Source organism: Lathyrus oleraceus, chromosome 7 (genome assembly GCF_024323335.1).
Source record: "Lathyrus oleraceus cultivar Zhongwan6 chromosome 7, CAAS_Psat_ZW6_1.0, whole genome shotgun sequence".
NCBI lineage: Eukaryota > Viridiplantae > Streptophyta > Magnoliopsida > Fabales > Fabaceae > Lathyrus > Lathyrus oleraceus.
The window spans coordinates 523,670,462-523,691,785 of NC_066585.1; the positions used below are offsets into that span (position 1 = coordinate 523,670,462).

General features: G+C 34.8%; 1 protein-coding gene across 1 annotated transcript; it reads right to left on the minus strand.

Moving 5' to 3' along the window:
- Positions 1-1,986: 1,986 nt before the first annotated feature.
- Positions 1,987-3,734, minus strand: LOC127106642 (uncharacterized). The gene is made up of 6 exons (XM_051043940.1): positions 3,633-3,734; positions 3,055-3,150; positions 2,815-2,958; positions 2,587-2,694; positions 2,444-2,495; positions 1,987-2,233 (listed from the first exon to the last, which is right to left on the minus strand). Exons 1-6 carry the CDS (start codon positions 3,648-3,650, stop codon positions 2,166-2,168), a joined length of 486 nt encoding a protein of 161 aa, XP_050899897.1. The 5' UTR covers positions 3,651-3,734; the 3' UTR covers positions 1,987-2,165.
- Positions 3,735-21,324: the final 17,590 nt, after the last annotated feature.

Sequence of the window (21,324 nt, forward strand, 5' to 3'; positions counted from 1 at the left end):
GCAGATGTGATTTTAGGGATTAAAATCATAAGAGATGGTGAACATGTTGGCTTATCCCAATCTCACTATATTGAAAAGGTGCTTAAGAAATTTGATCATTTGGATTGCAAATCCGTTTCTACCCCATTTGATCAAAATGTTAATTTGCAACCACATAAAGGGTGTCCAGTGGCACAACTTGAATATTCAAAGGTAATTGGATGCTTGATGTATGCTATGACATGTACTAGACCTGATATAACATATGTTGTTGGTAGGTTAAGTCGATATACAAGTAATCCAAGTAAAGATCATTGGCATGCTATTAATAGAGTATTAAAATACTTGAAAGGGACGATTAACTACACTTTAACATATAGTGGATATCCTTCGGTTTTAGAAGGGTATACAGATGCCAGTTGGGTAACATATATAGAAGATCATGCATCCACTAGTGGATGGATCTTCAATCTTGGTGGAGGTGCGGTTTCTTGGGGTTCAAAGAAACAGACTTGCATTGTCGACTCTACCATGACTGCAGAATTTATTGCTCTGGCTGCAGGTAGTAAAGAGGCTGAATGACTAAGAAACTTATTGTATGAGATACCTATTTGGCCAAAGCCAATAGGACCTGTATCCATACATTGTGATAGTCAATCCACACTATCTAAAGCATATAGCCAAGTATATAATGGAAAATCTAGACATATTGGTATAAGACATAGCTATGTGAAAGATTTAATTTCAAATGGAGTAATCTCCATAATATACGTAAGAACTAATAATGATCTTGTAGATCCTTTGACGAAAGGTCTGACAAAAGACATGGTGTTGAAGACATCATTTGGGATGGGTCTCAAGTCCATATCTTATTGATCACCAATAGTGGAAACTCAACTCACACTTGATTAAAATCAAGTCTTGAGTTCAATGATGAAAGTATATTATTATAGTGATTGAAGTACTTAACAATAGAAACATCCCAATGGGCAAAAAGTACTCAGACCATAAAAGTAAAAGTGATAGGATGAGATTATTCTCTTAATAGATATATAGCATATGTTTGCTGGAATGCTTATTATGGGAGCTTTTCTGATATAGTCTACCTATATGAGAATGAAGTAGGCTGCTTCATAGAGTTCAAGGGCTTGACTCTTAAATTCTCATGAAAAGGATACATGACATAGGGTCTTATCAAATGTGTCATATTTACAATTCTTTTGATAGTATCGAGATTTCATGTGTAAGTTTTGCACACTTGTTCTAATGAGTAGTTGGTTCAAAGCTTGTCTACCTATGTCTATTCGGGATGAGTGAAACCCATATCTTACTAAGTATTGGTTCAAATCGTGAGATACCAATATCTGAAACCATGATTTTTCCAGAATTATGAGATTTAGTTATTTTGAAAATGGTGGGGGATTGTGAGAAAATTTCCAAAATAATAATTAATTGTATGATTATATTATTTAAATTAATAATATAAATATAAATATTATATTCAAAGTTTTCATATTTCAATTGCATGGTCTATAGTAATTATTATTGGTCTAAAGTGCCATTTAATTGGTTTCCTTTCTTTTAGGAGTAGTTGCAAAGTATAAACAAATATTTGCTATTCTTATGCGTTGTTACTAAGTTGCATTTGGAATAGTGTCATGCCTTTTCTAAGAGTTGCTACTGTTTCATAACAGACGTGATTTTCAATATAAATTACAGGTTATGGTCACGGTGGGAAAACACACAAAAACCAATCTCAATTAATTTCTCATTCTAAATCATCTTTTTCTTCTCTAATGCATGAGAGCAATTGAAAAAAACATTCTTCTGTAAAATATTATCAACAAATACGCTTAGAGAGATTGTGCAATTCTCTTTAAGGATTCCAAAGTATTCTGCAGGAAATTCGCCAGTAACTCTTTTTGCATCCATCATAGAAAGATTGGTGGGGTGAATTGTTCCTTAAGCTTAGAAACAAAGTATTGTAAACATGAAGGTATCTTCAAATTTTACAGTATTGTAAACATGGAGGTATGTTCAAATTTTACAGTATTGTAAACAACATTCAACCTTTGAAACAAAGTGTTATATGTAAAATCCCCCCTATGCTAAATTGTTAGGGAAAACTTCAACATGAAATGTAAGTTGCCAATAGCTTTTGACAGTGGCATACTGTGAGATGATCATTATCCAAGACTATCTTCTTCATCATGACTATCATCTTCAACTTGACTATCTTCAAATACTTGACCATCTACAAAAGTATACATTGTTTCAAAGAGTTACCTCTATATATATATATATATATATATATATATATATATATATATCAATTGAAATAGAAAATCAAACAGAAACCAATATTGCTTTTTGGTTTGACAATGCAATTCTCAATAATTAAAATATCAAAGAATCAAACATTAACTAAACCTATAGGAAACTCAGAAATTTCATGAGGTCTAACCTTCGAGATCAATGGCCTCGAATGCTTGCCAAGCAGCTGCACTGTTATAGACCTTTAAACAAAAAATACATTATTAGACAGACATGCGAATTAAAAGCCTCAGAATGTGTAGGATCCAAAACAACGCCATACTAAATAAATACCTCAGGAATGTGTATCATGCGGAATGATTGAAAGTTAGCTTTCAACTCCAAAGCCTTGTCACGTAGCGCCTTTATATCTTCTGCGCCGATTGTCCATAAACCCTGAAACTGTAGTTTAGAAAAGAAAAATGTAGAAACTATGTCATACTTAGAATGCTCAAATCACCATGTCATATTTTGTGAACAGTTAGATTCTGTGCAATTAGAAGTTAAAGTAATAGAACAAACCTGATTGATAACAAGTCGTGAGTCTCCTTCAGCAACGATGTTCTTATATCCTATCCTCATCGCTTGTTTCATTCCTAAAATTAATGCGCGAAACTCAGCAACATTAACTGTTCGATGTCCCAGTCCCTCGCGGAATGCACAAAGCTACCAAGTAAAGAGAGAAACATGAGAGTAAGCTACATCTTGTAACTAAATGAGTATAATATAATACCAAATTGAACTGTTGCATAAATTTGATACCACTCTCCGATCATCTTTCGTAAGCAGTACAGCTCCTGCACCAGCTGGTCCAGGATTTCCATCGGTTAAACCACAGAATTGAAGGATATAAGAAGGCTGCAAATAAGAGTTAACATATGAGTGCCAAAAATAAAGAAAATCAAGCAATTCATAAGGAGCTTCGTACTAGTGATCATTACTTTAGGTCACAATATTTAACTGATTACATATTATTATACAAAAAATTTCATATGAGAAAGAATCAAAAGAATCTTCAACGGAAAACCAATCAATCAATCACACACACAGAGATGTCGACGAGAAGTATGAAACTGCAAATTTATACAGAAAAAACTCCTAACGTTTTACTCTGCTTGTGTATTCAAACAAAAATCATTACTAATCATCATGCATTGCATTGAAGAGAGATTTACTAGCTGATAGCACAAACAGTGTTAGATCTTAATCAAAATCAACATCAAAATCAAAATCATCTACTCTAGTAAGTGTTCGAACAAGTAATCAACACGCATTGCATTTTTCAGAGACTGAAAAAAATAGCAGAAGAAGAACGCATGAAAAAGAAGAATCAAACTCACCTGATTTTCAGCGCTCATGATTTCTCTCTCTGATTTTCACTTTCTTGCTCTAAAGTTTGTTGAATAGTGCCGCTTTACTATTTATATACTGATGAAAAATGATTACAAAAAGAAACGAAACGGTTACGGTTTGTTATAACAGAATGTAACTGAATTTCAAATATTTATGAACTAGAATAAACTATTAGTTTCAATAAAAAATTTGTATTTGCTTTAGTTTTAATTTGAAGTCTTATAATCTAATGTACTAATACTATTTATTATACTTAATTTAGATGTATATATTATATAGTGTATTTATTTTAAGTAATTTAACTGAAAACAAATTCTAAATATTATACTATTATGCCTATAATCTATGAATCAATATGCCTTCAATAAAGTATAAGATTGAGATATTCAAAGAAAAAAATAATTTCAAATTATGAAGCTTGAAGATGTGAGTCCTTCTTGTTCATCAAGGTCTGCTAGAAGCGCTGAAGGGATATGAAAACATGGATGCTTCCCTAATCAGGTCTTGGTGATAAGGTTCTCAATCAGGTATCGAAGGATAACACCGCAGCAGTTGTGTGGATCAAACTTGAAGGTTTGTACATGATCAAGTCTTTGGTCAATCGTCTCTACTTGAAACAAACATTATATTCATTCAAGATGAGTGAAAACAAAATCTTGACTAAGTAGTTGGATATGTTCAACAAATTGATTCTTGATCTGAAAAGCATTGATGTTAGCATCAGTGGTAAAGATCAAGTGTTGTTGCTACTGTGTGCTTTACGAAGATCCCATGCTCATCTCAAAGAAATTATCTTGTATGGAAAAGAGTCCATGACCTTTAAAAAAGTTTAATCAATCTTATATTTTAAGGACTTGAACGAAAGGAACGAGCAAACACTATCATAAAATGTACCGTTTGTAATATAGTATTACTTCAATCAACCGAAATAATAATTTATTTTTAGACATCTAAAATAGATAAAAGATTCTAGATTTTTTTTTTATTATAGCTCAACGTAAAAAAACTCTTTAACTAAAGAGTGAAATTAACTATGGCAGTAGTTAAAACCAACCACTGTAACTTGAGCGAGTATTGTAGTAACGATGATTATAGTGTCAATCTTATTGTTGCAAATTGTAAATAATGGCCTTTTAATATTAATATTACTATTATATAATTTAATTGTGGTATATTTTGGGATATATTTCTTCCAATCTTAAGGTGTGTATTTTACCAAACTTGCACTGATACAATATTTTTTGGCAAGATTAATTTAATGTTATATGATTGTTTTCTACGAATAAAAGGTGTACGTGCATTTATTTTAAATAATTTAATTGAACAAAATTATAAAAGTTACATTACATCTATAATCTTTGTGGATTTATAAGTACCTAAATAATTGGTTTATAATTTAATTTAAAACTGGAAATTTCGTTTATTTCATTTTTTAGCTTTTAATGCATACAAAATTCATATTTGTTGGGTCATCAATTTTTTAAGGATTAATATAAGGGAGCATTTATATTTATTGAAGTATTTCTTTATTACAATATATGAAACACACCATATATTCATCCAAAATTTTAAGGTGATAGATATGTGATTCTCTCATTTATAAGGACTCATGTCTCAATTTTTCTAATCAAATTGAGACTTTCTCAGACTTGTTTCTCAACACTTACAAGTCACACTTATTTTTCTCAACACTTTCCCTCAAATGTAAGTCTATCTACAATACTCCCCTTCAACAGAAACTCTTTCATCTACATACAATTGTACCACAATTGATACTTTTTCAACGGGACGTTCCTTCTACCTGCCATCATGTGGGGAGGACTTTGATACAAGTGAGCTGGTTATTCACTCAAACCGACTCATGATACCAATGTTTAGTCATCAGTTTAGGGGATTTTTGGATTTCGAGTGTGAATGGTAGAGTCTCAAATCGACTAAAAATGGAGAAAATGTTGAGTATATAAGAGAAATGACTTATACCCTTAACACCTTATAATTTTTGGTGGATATATGGTGTCAAAGTCTCTTAAATCATAAAAGATTAGCCCATTAATACTCCTGATGCACAATGAGATGCACAATGAATTCAAGGGGTATGCTGATATTGACGAGGTCATTATTCCGGCGAAGAGGGATGTGAGGGGAAAAAGGTATGAGTTCACCAGATTTTTCAATGTGAAGGATGAAAGGTTGTTGGAAACAAAGAAGGATAGCATATTCATAGGGAATCAAAAGCTTTTCGTGAATCCTACAAGCTTCTCAAGGGTCGAGAATAGAAGATCCAAAAGAAGTACTAGAAAGGAATAAGAGGGAACAAATTAGAAAGAGGAATCAAGTTCTAGATTCAAGCAGAGGAAATTGGAAGGGGAGACTTAAAAGACAAGTTTATGAGGATACAACATGCATGTGCAAGTCCTAAGTTTGGGAAATATGGATGCATAAGGGAATAGGTTTGCTAAATATATAGGTTTCTTTAGGCAAGGGAATGCTCATCTTTCGTTGAATATTGATGAGGATGTAAAAGCTCTTTTCAGATTCAACAAAGCATGGATAAGTGAAGTGGTTGATCCGTGAATGTCCTATAACATCCAAACTATCTTTGAAACATAAGGTTATTTTACAGTGAAAATTAATCTGCTAGGGGCAAATTTATGTTTACTGGAAAAAGAGATGAGGGGAAGATTAATGAGTTGTTAGTTTTTGGGAAGCAATGGATTAGTCAATGGTTCAAGGAGATAAAAAGGTGGAAGTCGTTGGAGGTGGATAAGGAGAGGCTCACATGGTTACGTATCTACGGTATCCCATGTCATGTCTAGAATTTTAAGTTCGTCGAAATCATTTCCAAACCCGTGGGCACGTTCATGTGTACTGATGATGATATTAGGTAACAAGTTAAGATTTATGTTACCATATTGCTTGTAAGAATCAGACGTAACATGTTGAACGAACCTATGAATGTCAAGATTGATGGCATATTGTTTAACATCAAGGTGGTGAATGATTCTTACGGTCCTCTAAGAATAGTGTTTTCGGTAGGTGTAAATCGGAAAGTGGAATCGTCAGATTCCGAAGGTTCCTCCGATGATATGTTAGAATCGAAGACAATCTCGAGGTAGATGAAAAAGCTAGATCATTTTAATAGTTAGAAGTGGATGGTGATGTTTCACATCTTAGGAGGGACGTGTCATGCCTTTCCAAAAGCTTATAGGGATTTATAAAATCAGAACCTTCCAAAAGTCATTTTGAGAATGGTGTTATGATTGTGTTTCCTAAGCTGAAGGTTGGCAAGGTAAACAGGTCGAATCAACATAGATTTGAGGATATACATGGTGTTGTTGCGGGGGTAGAGCCATGTGTAGAGTGTTTGTAGAGAAACTATGTAGGTATCTCCATTAAGTAAACCTCTGAATATGTGGAAGTAAGAGAAGTGGCTGAAGGTAGGAGTACGAAAGTCAAGGGTGTAAAATTCAAGAGAATGAAGTCAAAGAAGTTAGCAGATTTTTTCGTTTCATCTAGGCCCCGTTTGTTTTGGCTTTTTTTAAAAATAATTTTTATAGTGTTATATATTTTAGTGTAAAAGAAATTTACAAAGAAACTTATCATAAAAGCTTCAAATGAAAATTTGGTTTGAATAATTATTCTTAAAATGTTATTTTAGGTATTTCATCATTTTATCGAAAAATTTTTGGATATCAAATTTTTAAAAAATCACTTAATTTTGAAGCTATTTCAAATAGCTTTTCATAAAAATCATTTTTAAGATACAACTTTTTAAAAAAATTGTGATTTTAACTATATTTTGATCTTCAATAATGTATATTTATGTTATAGAATGAACAATTTAATCTTTTAATTTATAAAAAATAAATTTAGAAAAACTTATAATATTTTAAAAAATATTTTTGTAGAATCCATTTTCAAAAATACAAAAAAAAAATCCATTTTTTAAAGCTAAAACAAACTAGTCCCTAGTGTGGTTAAAGTAATGAGTTTTGATGATCAATTAGTTAGGCTAATGGGCCATAAAGAAAATCATATTAGGCCGATCAACAAAGTGATTAGGCCTTTAGTAAAGGAATTAGTCAAGTCCCATAAGACCCGAGTGGAAAAATGGAAGATTTAACAAGAAGGGCTTTTCAAGTAATCATATTTTTCATCTTTGAGGCCCTCAAAAAGCACGAGTATTAGTCGTCAGCCTTAGGTGTCGTTTCAATTTGATTCTTCTTCAGTGAGATTCTCAAGAGAAATTACATTATGTTATGAGGACATTCTTAATGATGATTTAATGCAAGGAAATAATAGATTTTGGGATGTTAATAAGGAGAACTTAGTGGTGCAAATTTGGAAACAAGCTAAAGCCTTGGGTTTAAATGGAGGGGTCGATATTGATGCGCATAGATAAGAAATTAGAGTTATTAATGAAAGAGATGAATAAGGGAAATTTCAGAGGGAGGGAATTTTGAAAGGTGTCAAATGAATTACTTACCTCTCAGCATTAGGGGGCCAATAGTTCATTGAAGAAGGAAAGGATTAGAAAGCATATCAAGACGGGTCAGTTTGAGGTGTGCTTTCTTCAAGAAACGAAGACGAAACATATGGATGAGGGAAAATGTGGTTACTATGGGGTAGAATGGATGGAAAAATTACTATCGTTAGAGCAAGGGGATAGCTGATTATGTGGAAATTAGGTTCGCTAAGAAATTATTTCATTTTCGAAGGGGAGGTTTTGTTGGTATTTCTGTAGTTTGGAAGGAAACTATTATCTATCTAGTGAGCGTTTATCCATCCTGTAATTTAAATTTGAAGCGTCGATTCCAGAAAGATTTGTTGGCTTGTAAGGCCAAAGTTTTTGTTGGGGAGTGGTGTATTGGAGGGAATGTTAACAAAAAAAGAGGGTGAAGGAGAGGAAAGGGGCCAGTTTGGTTCTCAATAGAGTGGAGATGATAGAATTTAGGGAGTTTGTTATCAATCTTGAAATTGTGGATTTACCTCTTTCTGGGGGTAAATTTACATGGTATAGGATTGATAGTTCTACTATGAGTCGCTTTGATTGGCTCCTTTTGTTCGAAAGTTTGATTACTTGTTGGAAGATTGGGGCTCAAGAGGTGGGCAACATCAGATCACAACACAATTTATATTAGAAGTAAGGAGATCAATTGAGGGCCAAAGTCGTTTAATTTTTTTTGCCATTTTGATCATTAGGTGTTTTTCTCCTTTGTGAAATCGGTTTGGGATTTTAGTGTGGTGGCTGGAAAGAGGTCTTTTGGGTTGAAGGAGAAAGTTAAACACCTTAAAAACCATCTGAAATTGTGGAATATGTCTAATTTTTGTTCCTTGGATATGCAGGCTAAAGAGGATGTCAAAAAGATTAATAACTTGGATGAGTTAGCTACAACAAGTGAAAGGGAGGTTTGTAAGCAGTTAATGGAGGTTTGAATGCTTGCATCAAGTGCTGTTTGGAATGCTATCCAATTTAGGGAGAAGGATCTCATACAAAAATAAAGATGCAAGTGGGTCAAAGAGGGGAATAAAAATTCAAAGTATTTTAAGAAATCGATGAAGGACATGTTTAGAATAAATTTGATTCTGGGATTCGATACGAATATGGAGAAAATTAAGTAGGTGGAAGATATTAAATTTGAAGTTATATATTTTTTCGATAAGAGATTCATTAAAAATGAGTATATAAGGCCTAAGCTTGATGGAATCCAGTTCAGTGCTCTATCTAGTGTCGAGTCTTCTTCGTTAGAGGCTCCTTTTTTATTGGAAGAAATCAAATAGGTAGTGTGGAATATTGATATGGACAAAAGTCTTGGGCGTGATGGTTATAACATGAGTTTTTAAGAGTTATTGGGGCATCATTCAGAAGGAGGTGGTGGGGTTTGTAAATAATTTCTACAATAGCAAGAGACTTCCAAAAGCAGTGGCTGCCACATTCATTGCTCTTTTACCTAAGTCTGCTAACCCTCAATGTCTTGAGGAATACATGCCTATTTATATTGTTGATTCTTTATATCAGATTATTTAGAGGTTACTCTCCAATAGATTGAAAAAGATGGTAGGCAAATTCGTGTCTTTTCAACAATCAACATTCTTTCCAGAAAGATTTATGATGAATGGTATTCTAACTCTAAACAAAATAATTGATTTTGCTTATAGAAAAATAGCGAGTGCCTTTTAGTGAAAGTGGATTTTGCAACTGCTTATGACTGCGTCTCGTGGGAGTATTTGAACTACCTGATGGGAAGAATGAATTTTTTGTTGAGATGGCTTAGGTGGATGGACATGTTGTTTTTATCAATTTTTATGTCGGTTATTATTAATGGCATCCCCACAATGGATTTTGAGGTTGGTATAGAGCTTCATCAGGGGGACTCTCTCTCCCTGTTTTTGTTACTAATAGTTGCATAAAGGTTGTCAGGTCTAATGAAGAATGTGATTGGGTGGGATAAGTTCCACGATTTCTACTTCAATGATGAGGTGCATTTGAGTCCTTTTCAATTCGCAGAAGACACTATTTTGATTTGCAATGGTGTCATACCCCAAAATTTACCCGTTAATTTTGCAAGACATTTTTTAAGGCACTCCAACTTATTGTTCAAGACATTGACCTTAAAGGAACCAAGACCCGGCTCACAAATGGCCCAATCCAGAAAAAGACTCAAACTGGCATGCTCGCTAGGCGAGCAACTTCTTCGCCTAGTGAACCCTTCGCTATGCCACTCGCCTAGCGAAGCTTGCGAATACCAGAAAATTCTGGGCTTCATTTTGAGCCCATTAGGTCATAAAAAGAGCATTATAAATACCACAACTTCAGTCAGGAAAAGGGGGAGAACGAAAAAGGGAAGGAAAACAACAGAAGGAGACGAACGGGAACCCTAGCAATCAAACCTTGGAGGCTAACCGAGAGAATTCAGAGCAACCCTGAAGGCAACTCATCTGCACAAAGGTTACCTCCGCCCAACTCAATCCGATACCAAAGGTGATCTGCCAATTCAACACCGCAATTCAATTGCAAACAGGTTTGCGCATCACTACTGTTTTATGCTTCCAATCTGTAATCTCTCAATACATAATGCATCATGATTGAATTTCTGGATACGTAATTAGAGTTTGCATGTGAGTTTAAATGTGCCTGAATATCCTGAATGTTTGACCATGTTATTTCTGTAATTGAATGCCATAGGGCGTGCAACATGCTGAGATCGTACTGTTCTGAAATTCAAAACCCGCAGCCGCTCGCTAGCACATCGCTAAGCGAGCATGTAGCGAGTATTCGCTAAGCCTTCACTAGGCGAGGCAGAGGCGAACGTGACAGTCGCTAATATTTTGGCTGTTCTGTTCTATGCTTATCTGATCTGTGCTATTTTAATCATGCGTTATTTTGCCTGACATTCCTACTGCTGTGTTTCTTTTGCGGTGTAATCCTCGATTGCACCCCCATTTGGTATTCTGACCTGTTTGCTGAATGTTGTAAGGACTCACATACTCCCGAAGAGGGTAGCTTGCTAGGTATCCCACTTTATTTGTGGGATACCCTTGTGGAGATTCATCCTAATTGTTCAATTGATTTTAATGTGGAGATTCATCCAAATTACTTAGTTGATTTTAATGTGGAGATTCATCCTAATTATTTAATTAATTATAATGTGGACCTAATTACCTAATTGATTACAACTACCTAATTGATTATAAAATATTGCCTTTGAATATGTGATCTTGGACCTCTCTTTGTTGCCTTACGATATTACGGTATTATGGTCATGTCCCGCGAATGTGGGGATACACCTAGCAAAAACCCTTCGATTAAATCATCATGTCCCTATAAAATAAATCATAGTCCCTCGGATGTTGCCTTCGAATATATGATTTTGTCCCTCGATGACCCTTCGGTGTAGCCTACGGTTAAATGATGATCGTCCCTTCGAATGCTAAGGTATCCTTACAAATGTTGTCTTCACTGACCAATCGATGACCCTACGATGACCCTTTTTACATCCAAGGGATAAAACTACTTACTCCTCAATAGTAAGGACAGTTTTACCCTCATAAGGATAGGAAATGCCCATAAAGGCCTTGGGTAGGTATGACCCTTAATTGCTGACTCACAACCTAAAACATTTTTCACACCCCACACCTTTCAAAACATCTTTTAGAAAATCACCACTTGGTATACATTCATACTAGAATCATTACCGAGTTATATTTTTCTAAACAACTTTCAAAACTAAACGAGATAACCACTTTGTATACATTCACACAAGAATCATTACAAAGTTAAATTCTTTTTTCAAAACATTTTTCAAGTAATTCACCAACACTTTTTTCAGACAACCATAAGTGATCAAGCAATTAAGAGCCCATGGATAACCATGGATACAAAGGGTGCTAACACCTTCCCTTTGTATAATGTACCTCCCGAACCCAAAATCTAATTAAGGTCTTTCCTGTTCTTTTCCACCTTTCCTTATTGGATAAAAGAAAAGTCGGTGGCGACTCTTGCTAACCGCGACATTTGCTTTACAAAGCAAAAACATTCAAAGTCAGTTCACCGTATGACAAATGGTAATTAGGAGAACTTGTGGACTATTAAATTGTTGTTTCAAGGATTCAAGTTAGTTTTTGGGATTTGTGTAAATCTCACTAAAGGTAAGTTATATGGAATCAATTTACAGTAGAAAGTTTATAAAGCAACTTTAATCTTTCTTGCTTGTTCTTTTGGTGTTGTTCCTGAAGCTAGCTGAAATATATCTGAACACGTCGCACGCTCGAAGGTACAATGGAGTCGTCACCGAACTTTATTTATCTCAAAAAAGGGAAGGGAAAATATAGATAAAACCCAAGGGAAAAAGAGAAACGGGTAAGGATGTAGGTTATGCAAGGGGAAGGTATTAACACCCCTCACATCCATGGTACTCCATGGGAATCGTTTTGATTTCTCTTTGCTTGGATGGATGTTACTATCTTCGTGTACCTGCAAAACAGAAAATAGGTTATAAAAAGAGTGCTCGAGGAGGATTGGGCCCCTCATGTCTACGTATTCTCATAGTGCAATGAGAAATTCAGAGCCTCGTAGTTCGTGGAACCAGAGAAAGAAAGGGGGGAAAAGCAAGAAAAATGCTTACCAAGGATTCGCATCCTCGTGCCTACATATCCTCATAGTGCAATAAGAATGTCAGAGCTCCGTAGTTAGGAGGAATAAGACTAAAGGAAAGATATGATTATAGGTGGTGTTTAAACCGGAAAAGGCTAGAAATTGGAGTAGTGTTTAAACCAAAGGAAAATGATTGTGGTGTTTAAACCAGAGATAAAAAAAGGGTGATGTTTAAACCAAAGAAATTGTGTTTAAACCAAAGGCTGGTGTTATATAATAACTTTTATTTACAGGTTCTATATTGTAGAAAAATATCTAATAACTTTTATTTTTTTCACATACTTTCTACATCACTATCTCCATGTGTTTAAAGATTCTAAATTTGCTTTATAGTAGTAACTTTTAGGGGATAAATCTAGAAAGATAGGAGAAGGTGAAAGACTATAAAAAGAACGGTGAGGCAAGACAATCTTTTATAATGTAACAATTATTCTCTTTGTGTTTTTTAACCAACTCTCCCAAGGTTTAGTTAGTTATTAAAAGTATTTTAATTAGATTATTATGTAGTTCTTTGTTTTTTAACTAACTCTCCCTAAATTATCTTTAATGTCGTTATTGTTAGAAGTTGTAATTTGATGTTCTGTCGAAAGCTAACATTTGGTTATGTCTAAGTAGTTAATCGAGGTGTTTCGAGGTGTAGGAGTCAGCTGTATTCAGATGAGTCGAATACAACATATAGTTATTATGTAAAAATGTAACTTGTAGTTTTGTACTTTGCATTGTGTATGTTTTGGGCTTGAGTCGACTTGTATAGTTTTGGGCATGGGCTTTAATTTCCTATATAAAGGGTGTTGTATGATGTAAATCCTAACAACTTCACTCAATAAGGATTCCACTTTTCAATATCCATTCTATAGTTTTCTCTATTTTCTCTCTTCTTCTTCATCTCTCATCTTTATTAAAAACCCTTTTGTTCCAACAAATTTGTATCAAGGAGTCTAGGTTGCAATTCATAGAAAATATGTAATGGCAAATGGAAACACAACATCAACACAATTTTCTGTGAATATACCGGTTTTCAAAGGTGAGAACTATGAACGGTGGATCGCGCAGATGAATGTCATATTCAAATTTCAAGATGTGACTAAAATTGTGAATAATAAAGTACCGACATTAGAAGCAAATATAGATGATGTTCAGCAAGATACACACAAGGAACAAAGAAAGAAAGATGGAAAAGGTATGTTCTTGAATCACTGGTGTGTGGATTATAACGTGTTCGAGAAGATAATTGAAGAAGAAATTGCCAAAGGAGCCTAGGACAAGTTAAAGAACTTGTACGGTAGAGATAAAAAACTGAAAAGGGTGAAGTTGCAGACATTGAGAAAGTAATTCAAGATGACTCAGATGAAGGAAGAAGAATCGGTCTCAGAATACTTTTCATGTGCGGTGTTGTTAACGAACCAGATGAAGTCGTGTGGTGAATCAATCAATGATTTACGGAATATTGAGAAAGTGTTGAGAACTATGAATGTGAATTTTGATTACATTGTAGTATCAATTAAAGAGTCCAAGAACCTAGATGAGATGAATTTAGAAGAACGTCAAGCTTCATTCGAGGCTCATGAGATGAGGTTGAAGTAGAGGAACTCGGAAAGGGAGAAGGTGACTGAATATGCACTACAAGTAAGACTCATCAAGAAATATGGGAAAGAGAAGGCGAAGCAGGGAAAAAATCTTGCTAATGATGAGAATTCAATAAAGAACTCAAAGAATCACTCTGATTCAATCAAGAAAGGCATGGGCAACAAGTATTATGGTGATAAAGTTGACATGAAGCAGGTGCAATGTTACAACTGTTAAAGATTTGGCCATTATGCTCGAGACTATCAAAGAAATAAGGAAGCAAGAGCAAAATATAACAATAAAGTGTAATATGCATATGCTTAAGATAGTGATTCTGATGATGTGTTACTCATGGCCAACACTCATTCAAACACTGAGCAAACCGACATGTGGTACCTGGATTCAGGATGTAGTAACCACATGACTAGTAATAAGTCTTGGTTCACCAGGCTAGATGAATCAATTGAGAAAGTGATAAAGTTTGCAGATGGCAGGCATATTACATTAGGTGGAAATGGAGACATATAAGTTATTAGAAAAGATGGTTGAAAATCCAACATCAGTGATGTGTTGTATGTACCTTCGATGTTAAGTAACTTGATAAGCATAGTTCAATTACTCACAAAAGCGTACAACATGAAGCTAGAAAAGAATCAGACGAAGGTGTATCATGGTGATGGAGAGTTGACTATGAAGTAATCATTGGTAGATAATAGGACCTTAAAATGTGTTGATTATGAGGAAAGACGGCAGAGAGGTCAGTAATTTCAAATGTGTTGTACATACCAGGCATGAAGAGCAATTTGCTTAGCATATGGCAGTTAGTCGAAAAGAAATACAGAGTGTCGATTGAAGATAAGATGATGAGAGTTCTCGACTCAAATGAAAGGTTGATCTTGAAGGCTCCAATGTCTCAGAATAAAACTTTAAGATTGAACTAAATGTGATAGAGCATAAGTGGCTTGCAACGGCAACCAACATAGATGAATGGATATGGAATTATAGACTTGGCCATCTCAATTTCAAAGACATCAAAGATTTAAAAAGAAGAAATATGGTTTCAGGATTACAATAAATCGACATTCCAAACGAAGTGTGTGAAGAATGTGTGCAGGCGGAGCAACATAAGAACAAATTTAGTAAGGATGTATGAAGCAGGTTGAAGGCAATTCTTGAAGTCATATACTCTAATATATGTGGTCCTCTCCAGGTGGATTAGATTGGAGGTAACAAATACTTTGTTACATTCATAGATGATTTCATTTGAAAATAGTGGTCTTACTTGATCAAGAAGAAAAGTTAAGTGATCGGGGTATTTGCCAAGTTTAAATCTATGGTTGAAAGACAGAGCGGTCAAAAGATCAAGATTTTGAGGACTGATGGTGGTGGAGAATATGTGTCGAAAGACTTCGATGCATTATGTGTGAAAGAAGGGATTATGCATAAAGTGGTGCCACCATACACTCACAACAAAATGGAGTCGCAGAAAGGAAGAATAGAACCATCATGAATATGGTTAGAAGTATGTTGAAAGACAAACATCTACCCAAAGAATTATGGGGAGGAGTTGTGTCAACTGCGACATATATCTTGAACAGATATCCGACGAAGAAGCTATAAGGAATCACGCCAGAAGAATGTTGGTCTGGTGTCAAGCCTATCTTGAGTCATATGAAGGTGTTTAGATCTATAGCATATAAACATGTGCCAGATCAGTTGAGAAGAAAACTTGATGACAAGTCGAATCAGATGATCCTGATAGGATATCATTCGACTGGAGGATATAAGTTGTTTGACCCAGTGAATAAGCAAGTGGTGATAAGTAGGGACGTGATCATAGATGAGCTTATAGAATGGGATTGGACTGAGAATGTCAAGAAAGATTCAGTGAGAATATTTTTTGACAAACTAGCTGTTGAAGTCAAAAGAGAAGTTCGACAGGAAGAAGTCAGAGGTGAAGCAGGCCCAAGCAGACCTCAAAGAACAAGACACATGCCTGCAAGGTTGCAAGAATGTGTGATTACATTAGATGATATGGTCAATGAAGAAGGTGAGTTGGTACATTATGCTTTCTACGTAGGTGTCAAACCTGTCAATGCAGCTGAGGCATTGAAAGATTCGAAGTTGATGAAAGCAATGGACGAAGAGTTGAAATAAATCGAAGTCAACGACACTTGGTCACTTGTCGAATTTCGCCAAGACAAGAAGGAAATTGATGTGAAGTGGGTATAAAAGGTGAAGTTGAATCCCAGAGGAGAAGTGACTCGACACAAGGAGAGACTTGTGGCGAATGGATTTCTTTAGAAAGAAGGAATTGACTTCGATGAAGTTTTTGCACCAGTTTCTAGGATCGAAACAATCTGGTTGGTTGTTGGTCTAGCAAACCTAAACAATTGTCAGATGTGTCAGATGGATGTGAAATGTGCATTCCTTAATAGCCCTTAGAAGAAGAAGTTTATGTTGCACAACCAGTTGGGTTTGTGAAACAAGGCGAAGAAAGAAAGGTGTATCAGCTGCATAAAGCCCTGTACAGACTTAAACAAGCTCCAAGAGCTTGGCACAAGAAGATAGATGAATTTCTAAAGGAGAAGGAATTTGTGAAGTGAAAATATAAACGTGGAGTATATGCAAGAAGAAGCAAGAGTTAATTTCTTATACCATGTCTCTATATCGATGACTTGTTGATAACATGTAGCTGCAAAAAGGAGATCGAAGACTTCAAAGGTGATCTCAATAAGGAATTCGAAATGTCAGATCTGGGTGACATTTCATATTTCCTTGACATCGAATTCTACAAGAGTGGTAGAGGTTTAATGATATATCAAATAAGTTATGCAGGCGAAATACTCAAGAGATTTGAGATGCACGATTGCAACCCAACTTCGACTCTAGCTGAACCCAGATTACAACTTTCAAAAGATTCAGATGAAGATGATGTCGACCAAACCCAATATATAAGACTTATTGGGTCACTTCGATACCTTTGTCACACAAGGTCTGACTTAGCATTCAGTGTAGGCATGGTGAGTAGATTCATGCCAAAGCCAAAGGTATCACATCTAGCAGCGACGAAAAGGATACTAAGGTATCTGAAAGGAACTCTCGACTACGACATTCTGTTTCCTGCAGCTAATGAAGGAAAATAATGCAAATTAATGGGATACACCGACTCAAGTTGGTGTAGTGAAGCTGAGGATCGAAAATCCACAGTTGACTATGTGTTTATGCTAGGTGGTGCACCAGTTGCTTGGAGTTCGAGAAAGGAGCCAGTAGTGGCATTATCATTGTGCGAAGCATAATCCATAGTTGCTTCCTTTTTTGCATGTCAAGCAACGTGGACGGAGAATTTGGTCGAAGAGATAACAACGAAGAGTCATGGAGCAATTACCATGAAGATCGACAACATGTCAACTATCAATCTAGCGAAGAATCCGATAGCACATGATCGAAGCAAGCACATCGAAATGATGTTCCATTATCTTCGAGAGCAGGTAGCAGATGGGAAGATAAATGTGGAACACTGCAAAATTAAGAATCTGATTGCAGACATTATGACGAGGGGAATGCATGTAGAAGTGTTCAAAAAATTAAGAGCTATGATGAATGTAGATAGCTTAGACACACTAAATTAGGTGGTGTGTTGAATTGTAATTACTTGTGTCGAAGCAGGTTGCTCGACAGAACAAGGAAGTGTCAAACCACCTAGTATGTTGAGTTGTGTTAGTGTGTCGAAGTGTCAAAGCATGTTGCTTCACACAGGATTCCGACTTATGCCTATTTTAGTAGTGTTAGCTATTTTGGGCTTTTATAGTTTTGTGTTTTGGCTTGAGGTCCAAGTTAACCTAAATCTATAAATAGAGGGAGTAACCCTTATTCTTGTAAGAAAGTGAATAGAGTATTCATAGCATTGTATTCACAGTATTTTGCAGTTGCAAAGTGAATAAGAAGTTTTCCGCAGTTTGTGGGCAGAGAGAAACTCTACAGAATTGAATTATTCTTCTCCTTCATCGTTCTTTACTTTCTTTCTTTCTCCATTGTTCTTTTCTTTTATTGTCATTGTGTGGGTGATAACAATCTTATTCATCAAGATTGATTGAAATTCTCCATAGATTTTGGGGGATTTCCAACACTTACACACACAATTTATATCCTTCATTCTCCATAATTTTTTAAGTTAGTTTTTTTTTTATAATGTCGATTTTACTCTTTAAATTATTTATTTAAAAATATTATTTTTTAATTTTGTTTGTCAATTGGATAAATAATCAAGTGGTGAATTAGATACAAATGATATACATTTAAGAGAATTGTTTCTTCTAATTAAATTTATGATGCTTCAGACAATATGATATATAAAACACACTTTATATATTTCCTTTGAAATAGTATGTTGAATGAGTAATCTTTCTTTTCACATTAGTAATTCATAAAAATATGTTTCTTCTTTTAGACTAACATGTTCCTTTTTATATTTTCTTTTATTTGACGGTATGAAGGTACTAAACTAACATGTTTTTATCCGATATATTTGAAAAGAGAGGGAGGGAGAGTTACTTCTTAATTTTAGAGAGAGAACTTGGTCTTTAAGTTAATTTAAATCACACAAATACTTTAAATTAAATTAAAATTTAATAAAAATATCGTTTGCATTTTGACGCGCGAGGACACTTAAAAAAGTGTCAGAACGAACACGTTTGCTAGTATAAATAAATAACATTCAAAAGTAAATTGGATAAAATATAATAAATGTGAGTTTACTGAATGAAATAGTTTGAAATTATTTAGCAATAGTAAGAGATATATCAGGGATTAAAAATTAGACATATTAATATTAATATAGATGTGACAAAAAATGATAAATTTGATAGTGTTAGTTGATTAACCGTTTCATCTAAAAAAATAATGTCAAAAGTGAACGAAGGATCACAACATTTATAAATTGAAATTCAGTCGAACGTCTTCTTTCAAAGATTCAGTTACAAAGCTTGAACTTGCTGATGCAGAATTAATAATTAATCTGCCATAAAAAATATTGTTACTTGGATTAGGAAATGAGAGAAAATACCTCGACTACACGTAGATTAACCATATTGAATATCAATTGCATTTTATAAACATTTTCATTGAATTAAATTATCTACTTTGATTTTGAATTTGTGATGATCTTTATTAACCACACTGAATATCAATTGCATTTCATAAATAATTTATGAATGATGGAAACTAACATGTTATAGAAGGTAGCATGAGTAAGATAAAGTAAATTTCTAGTTTTCTTTCGTTTAAATTGAAGTGCAACTATAGTTTGTTGGAAATCCCCCAGAATTTATGGAGAATTTCAATCAATCTTGAAAAATAAGATTGTTATCACCCACACAATGACAATAAAGAAAATAAAAATGGAGAAAAAAAGAAAGTAAAGAACTATGAAGGAGAAGAGTAATATAATTCTGCTGAGTTTCTCTCTGTCCACAAACTGTGGAAAACTTCTTATTCACTTTGCAACTGCAAAATACTGTGAATACAATGTTATAAATGCTTTATTCACTTCATTACAAAAATAAGGGTTACTCCCTTTATTTATAGATTTAGGTTAACTTGGACCTCAAGCCAAAGCCCAAAATAGCTAACACTACTAAAATAGGCATAAGTCGAAATCATGTGTGAGGCAACATGCTTCGACACTTCGACACACTAACACAACTTAACATACTAGGTGGTTCGATACTTCCTTGCTTCTGTCAAGCAACATGCTTCGACACAAGGAATTACAATTCAACACACCACCTAATTCATTGTGTCTAAGCTATCTATATTCATCATAGCTCTTAGTCTTCTGAACACTTCGACTTGCATTCCCTTCGTCATGATGTCGGCAATCTGATTCTTTGTTCTGCAGTGTTTCACATTCATCTTCCTATCTGCTACCTGCTCTCGAAGATAATGGAACCTCATTTCGATGTGTTTGCTTTGACCATGTGCTATCAGATTCTTCGCCAAATTGATAGCTGGCATGCTGTCGATCCTCATGGTAATTGCTCTATGACTCTTCGATGTTATCTCTTCGACCAGATTCACCATCCATGTTGCTTGACATGCACAAAGAGAAGCAGTTATGTATTCTGCTTCGCATGACGATAATTCCACTACTGGCTCCTTTCTCGAACTCCAAGCAACTAGTGCACCACCTAGCATAAACACATATCCCGCTATTAATTTTCAACCCTCAACATCACTACACCAACTTGAGTCGGCGTATCCCACTAATTTGCATTATTTTCCTTCATCAGCTGCAGGAAACAAAATGCCATAGTCGAGACTTCCTTTCAGATACCTTAGTATCCTTTTCGTCGCTGCTAGATATGACACCTTTGGCTTCTGCATGAACCTACTCATCATACCTACACTGTATGTTAAGTCAGACCTTGTGTGACAAATGTATCAAAGTGACCCAATAAGTCTTCTATATTGGATTGGGTCGACATCATCTTCATATGAATCTTTTTATAGTTGTAATCTGGTTTCAACTGGAGTCGGAGTTGGGTTGCAATCTTGCATCTCAAATCTCTTGAGTATTTCGCCTGCATACCTTCTTTGGTGCATCATCAAACCTCTACCACTCTTATAGATTTCGATACCAAGGAAATATGAAATGTCACCCAGATCTTACATTTTGAATTCCTTGTTGAGATCACCTTTGAAGTCTTTGATCTCCTTCTTACAGCTACCTATTATCAACAAGTCATTGACATAGAGACATAGTATAAGCAATTCACTCTTGCTTCTTCTTACATATACTCCATGTTCACTTGTGCACTTCACAAATTCCTTCTCCCTTAGAAAGCCATCTATCTTCTTGTTCCAAGCTCTTGGAGCTTGTTTAAGTCCGTACAGGGCTTTGTGCATCCTGTACACTTTTCTTTCTTCGCCATGTTTCACAAACCCATATGGTTGTGCAA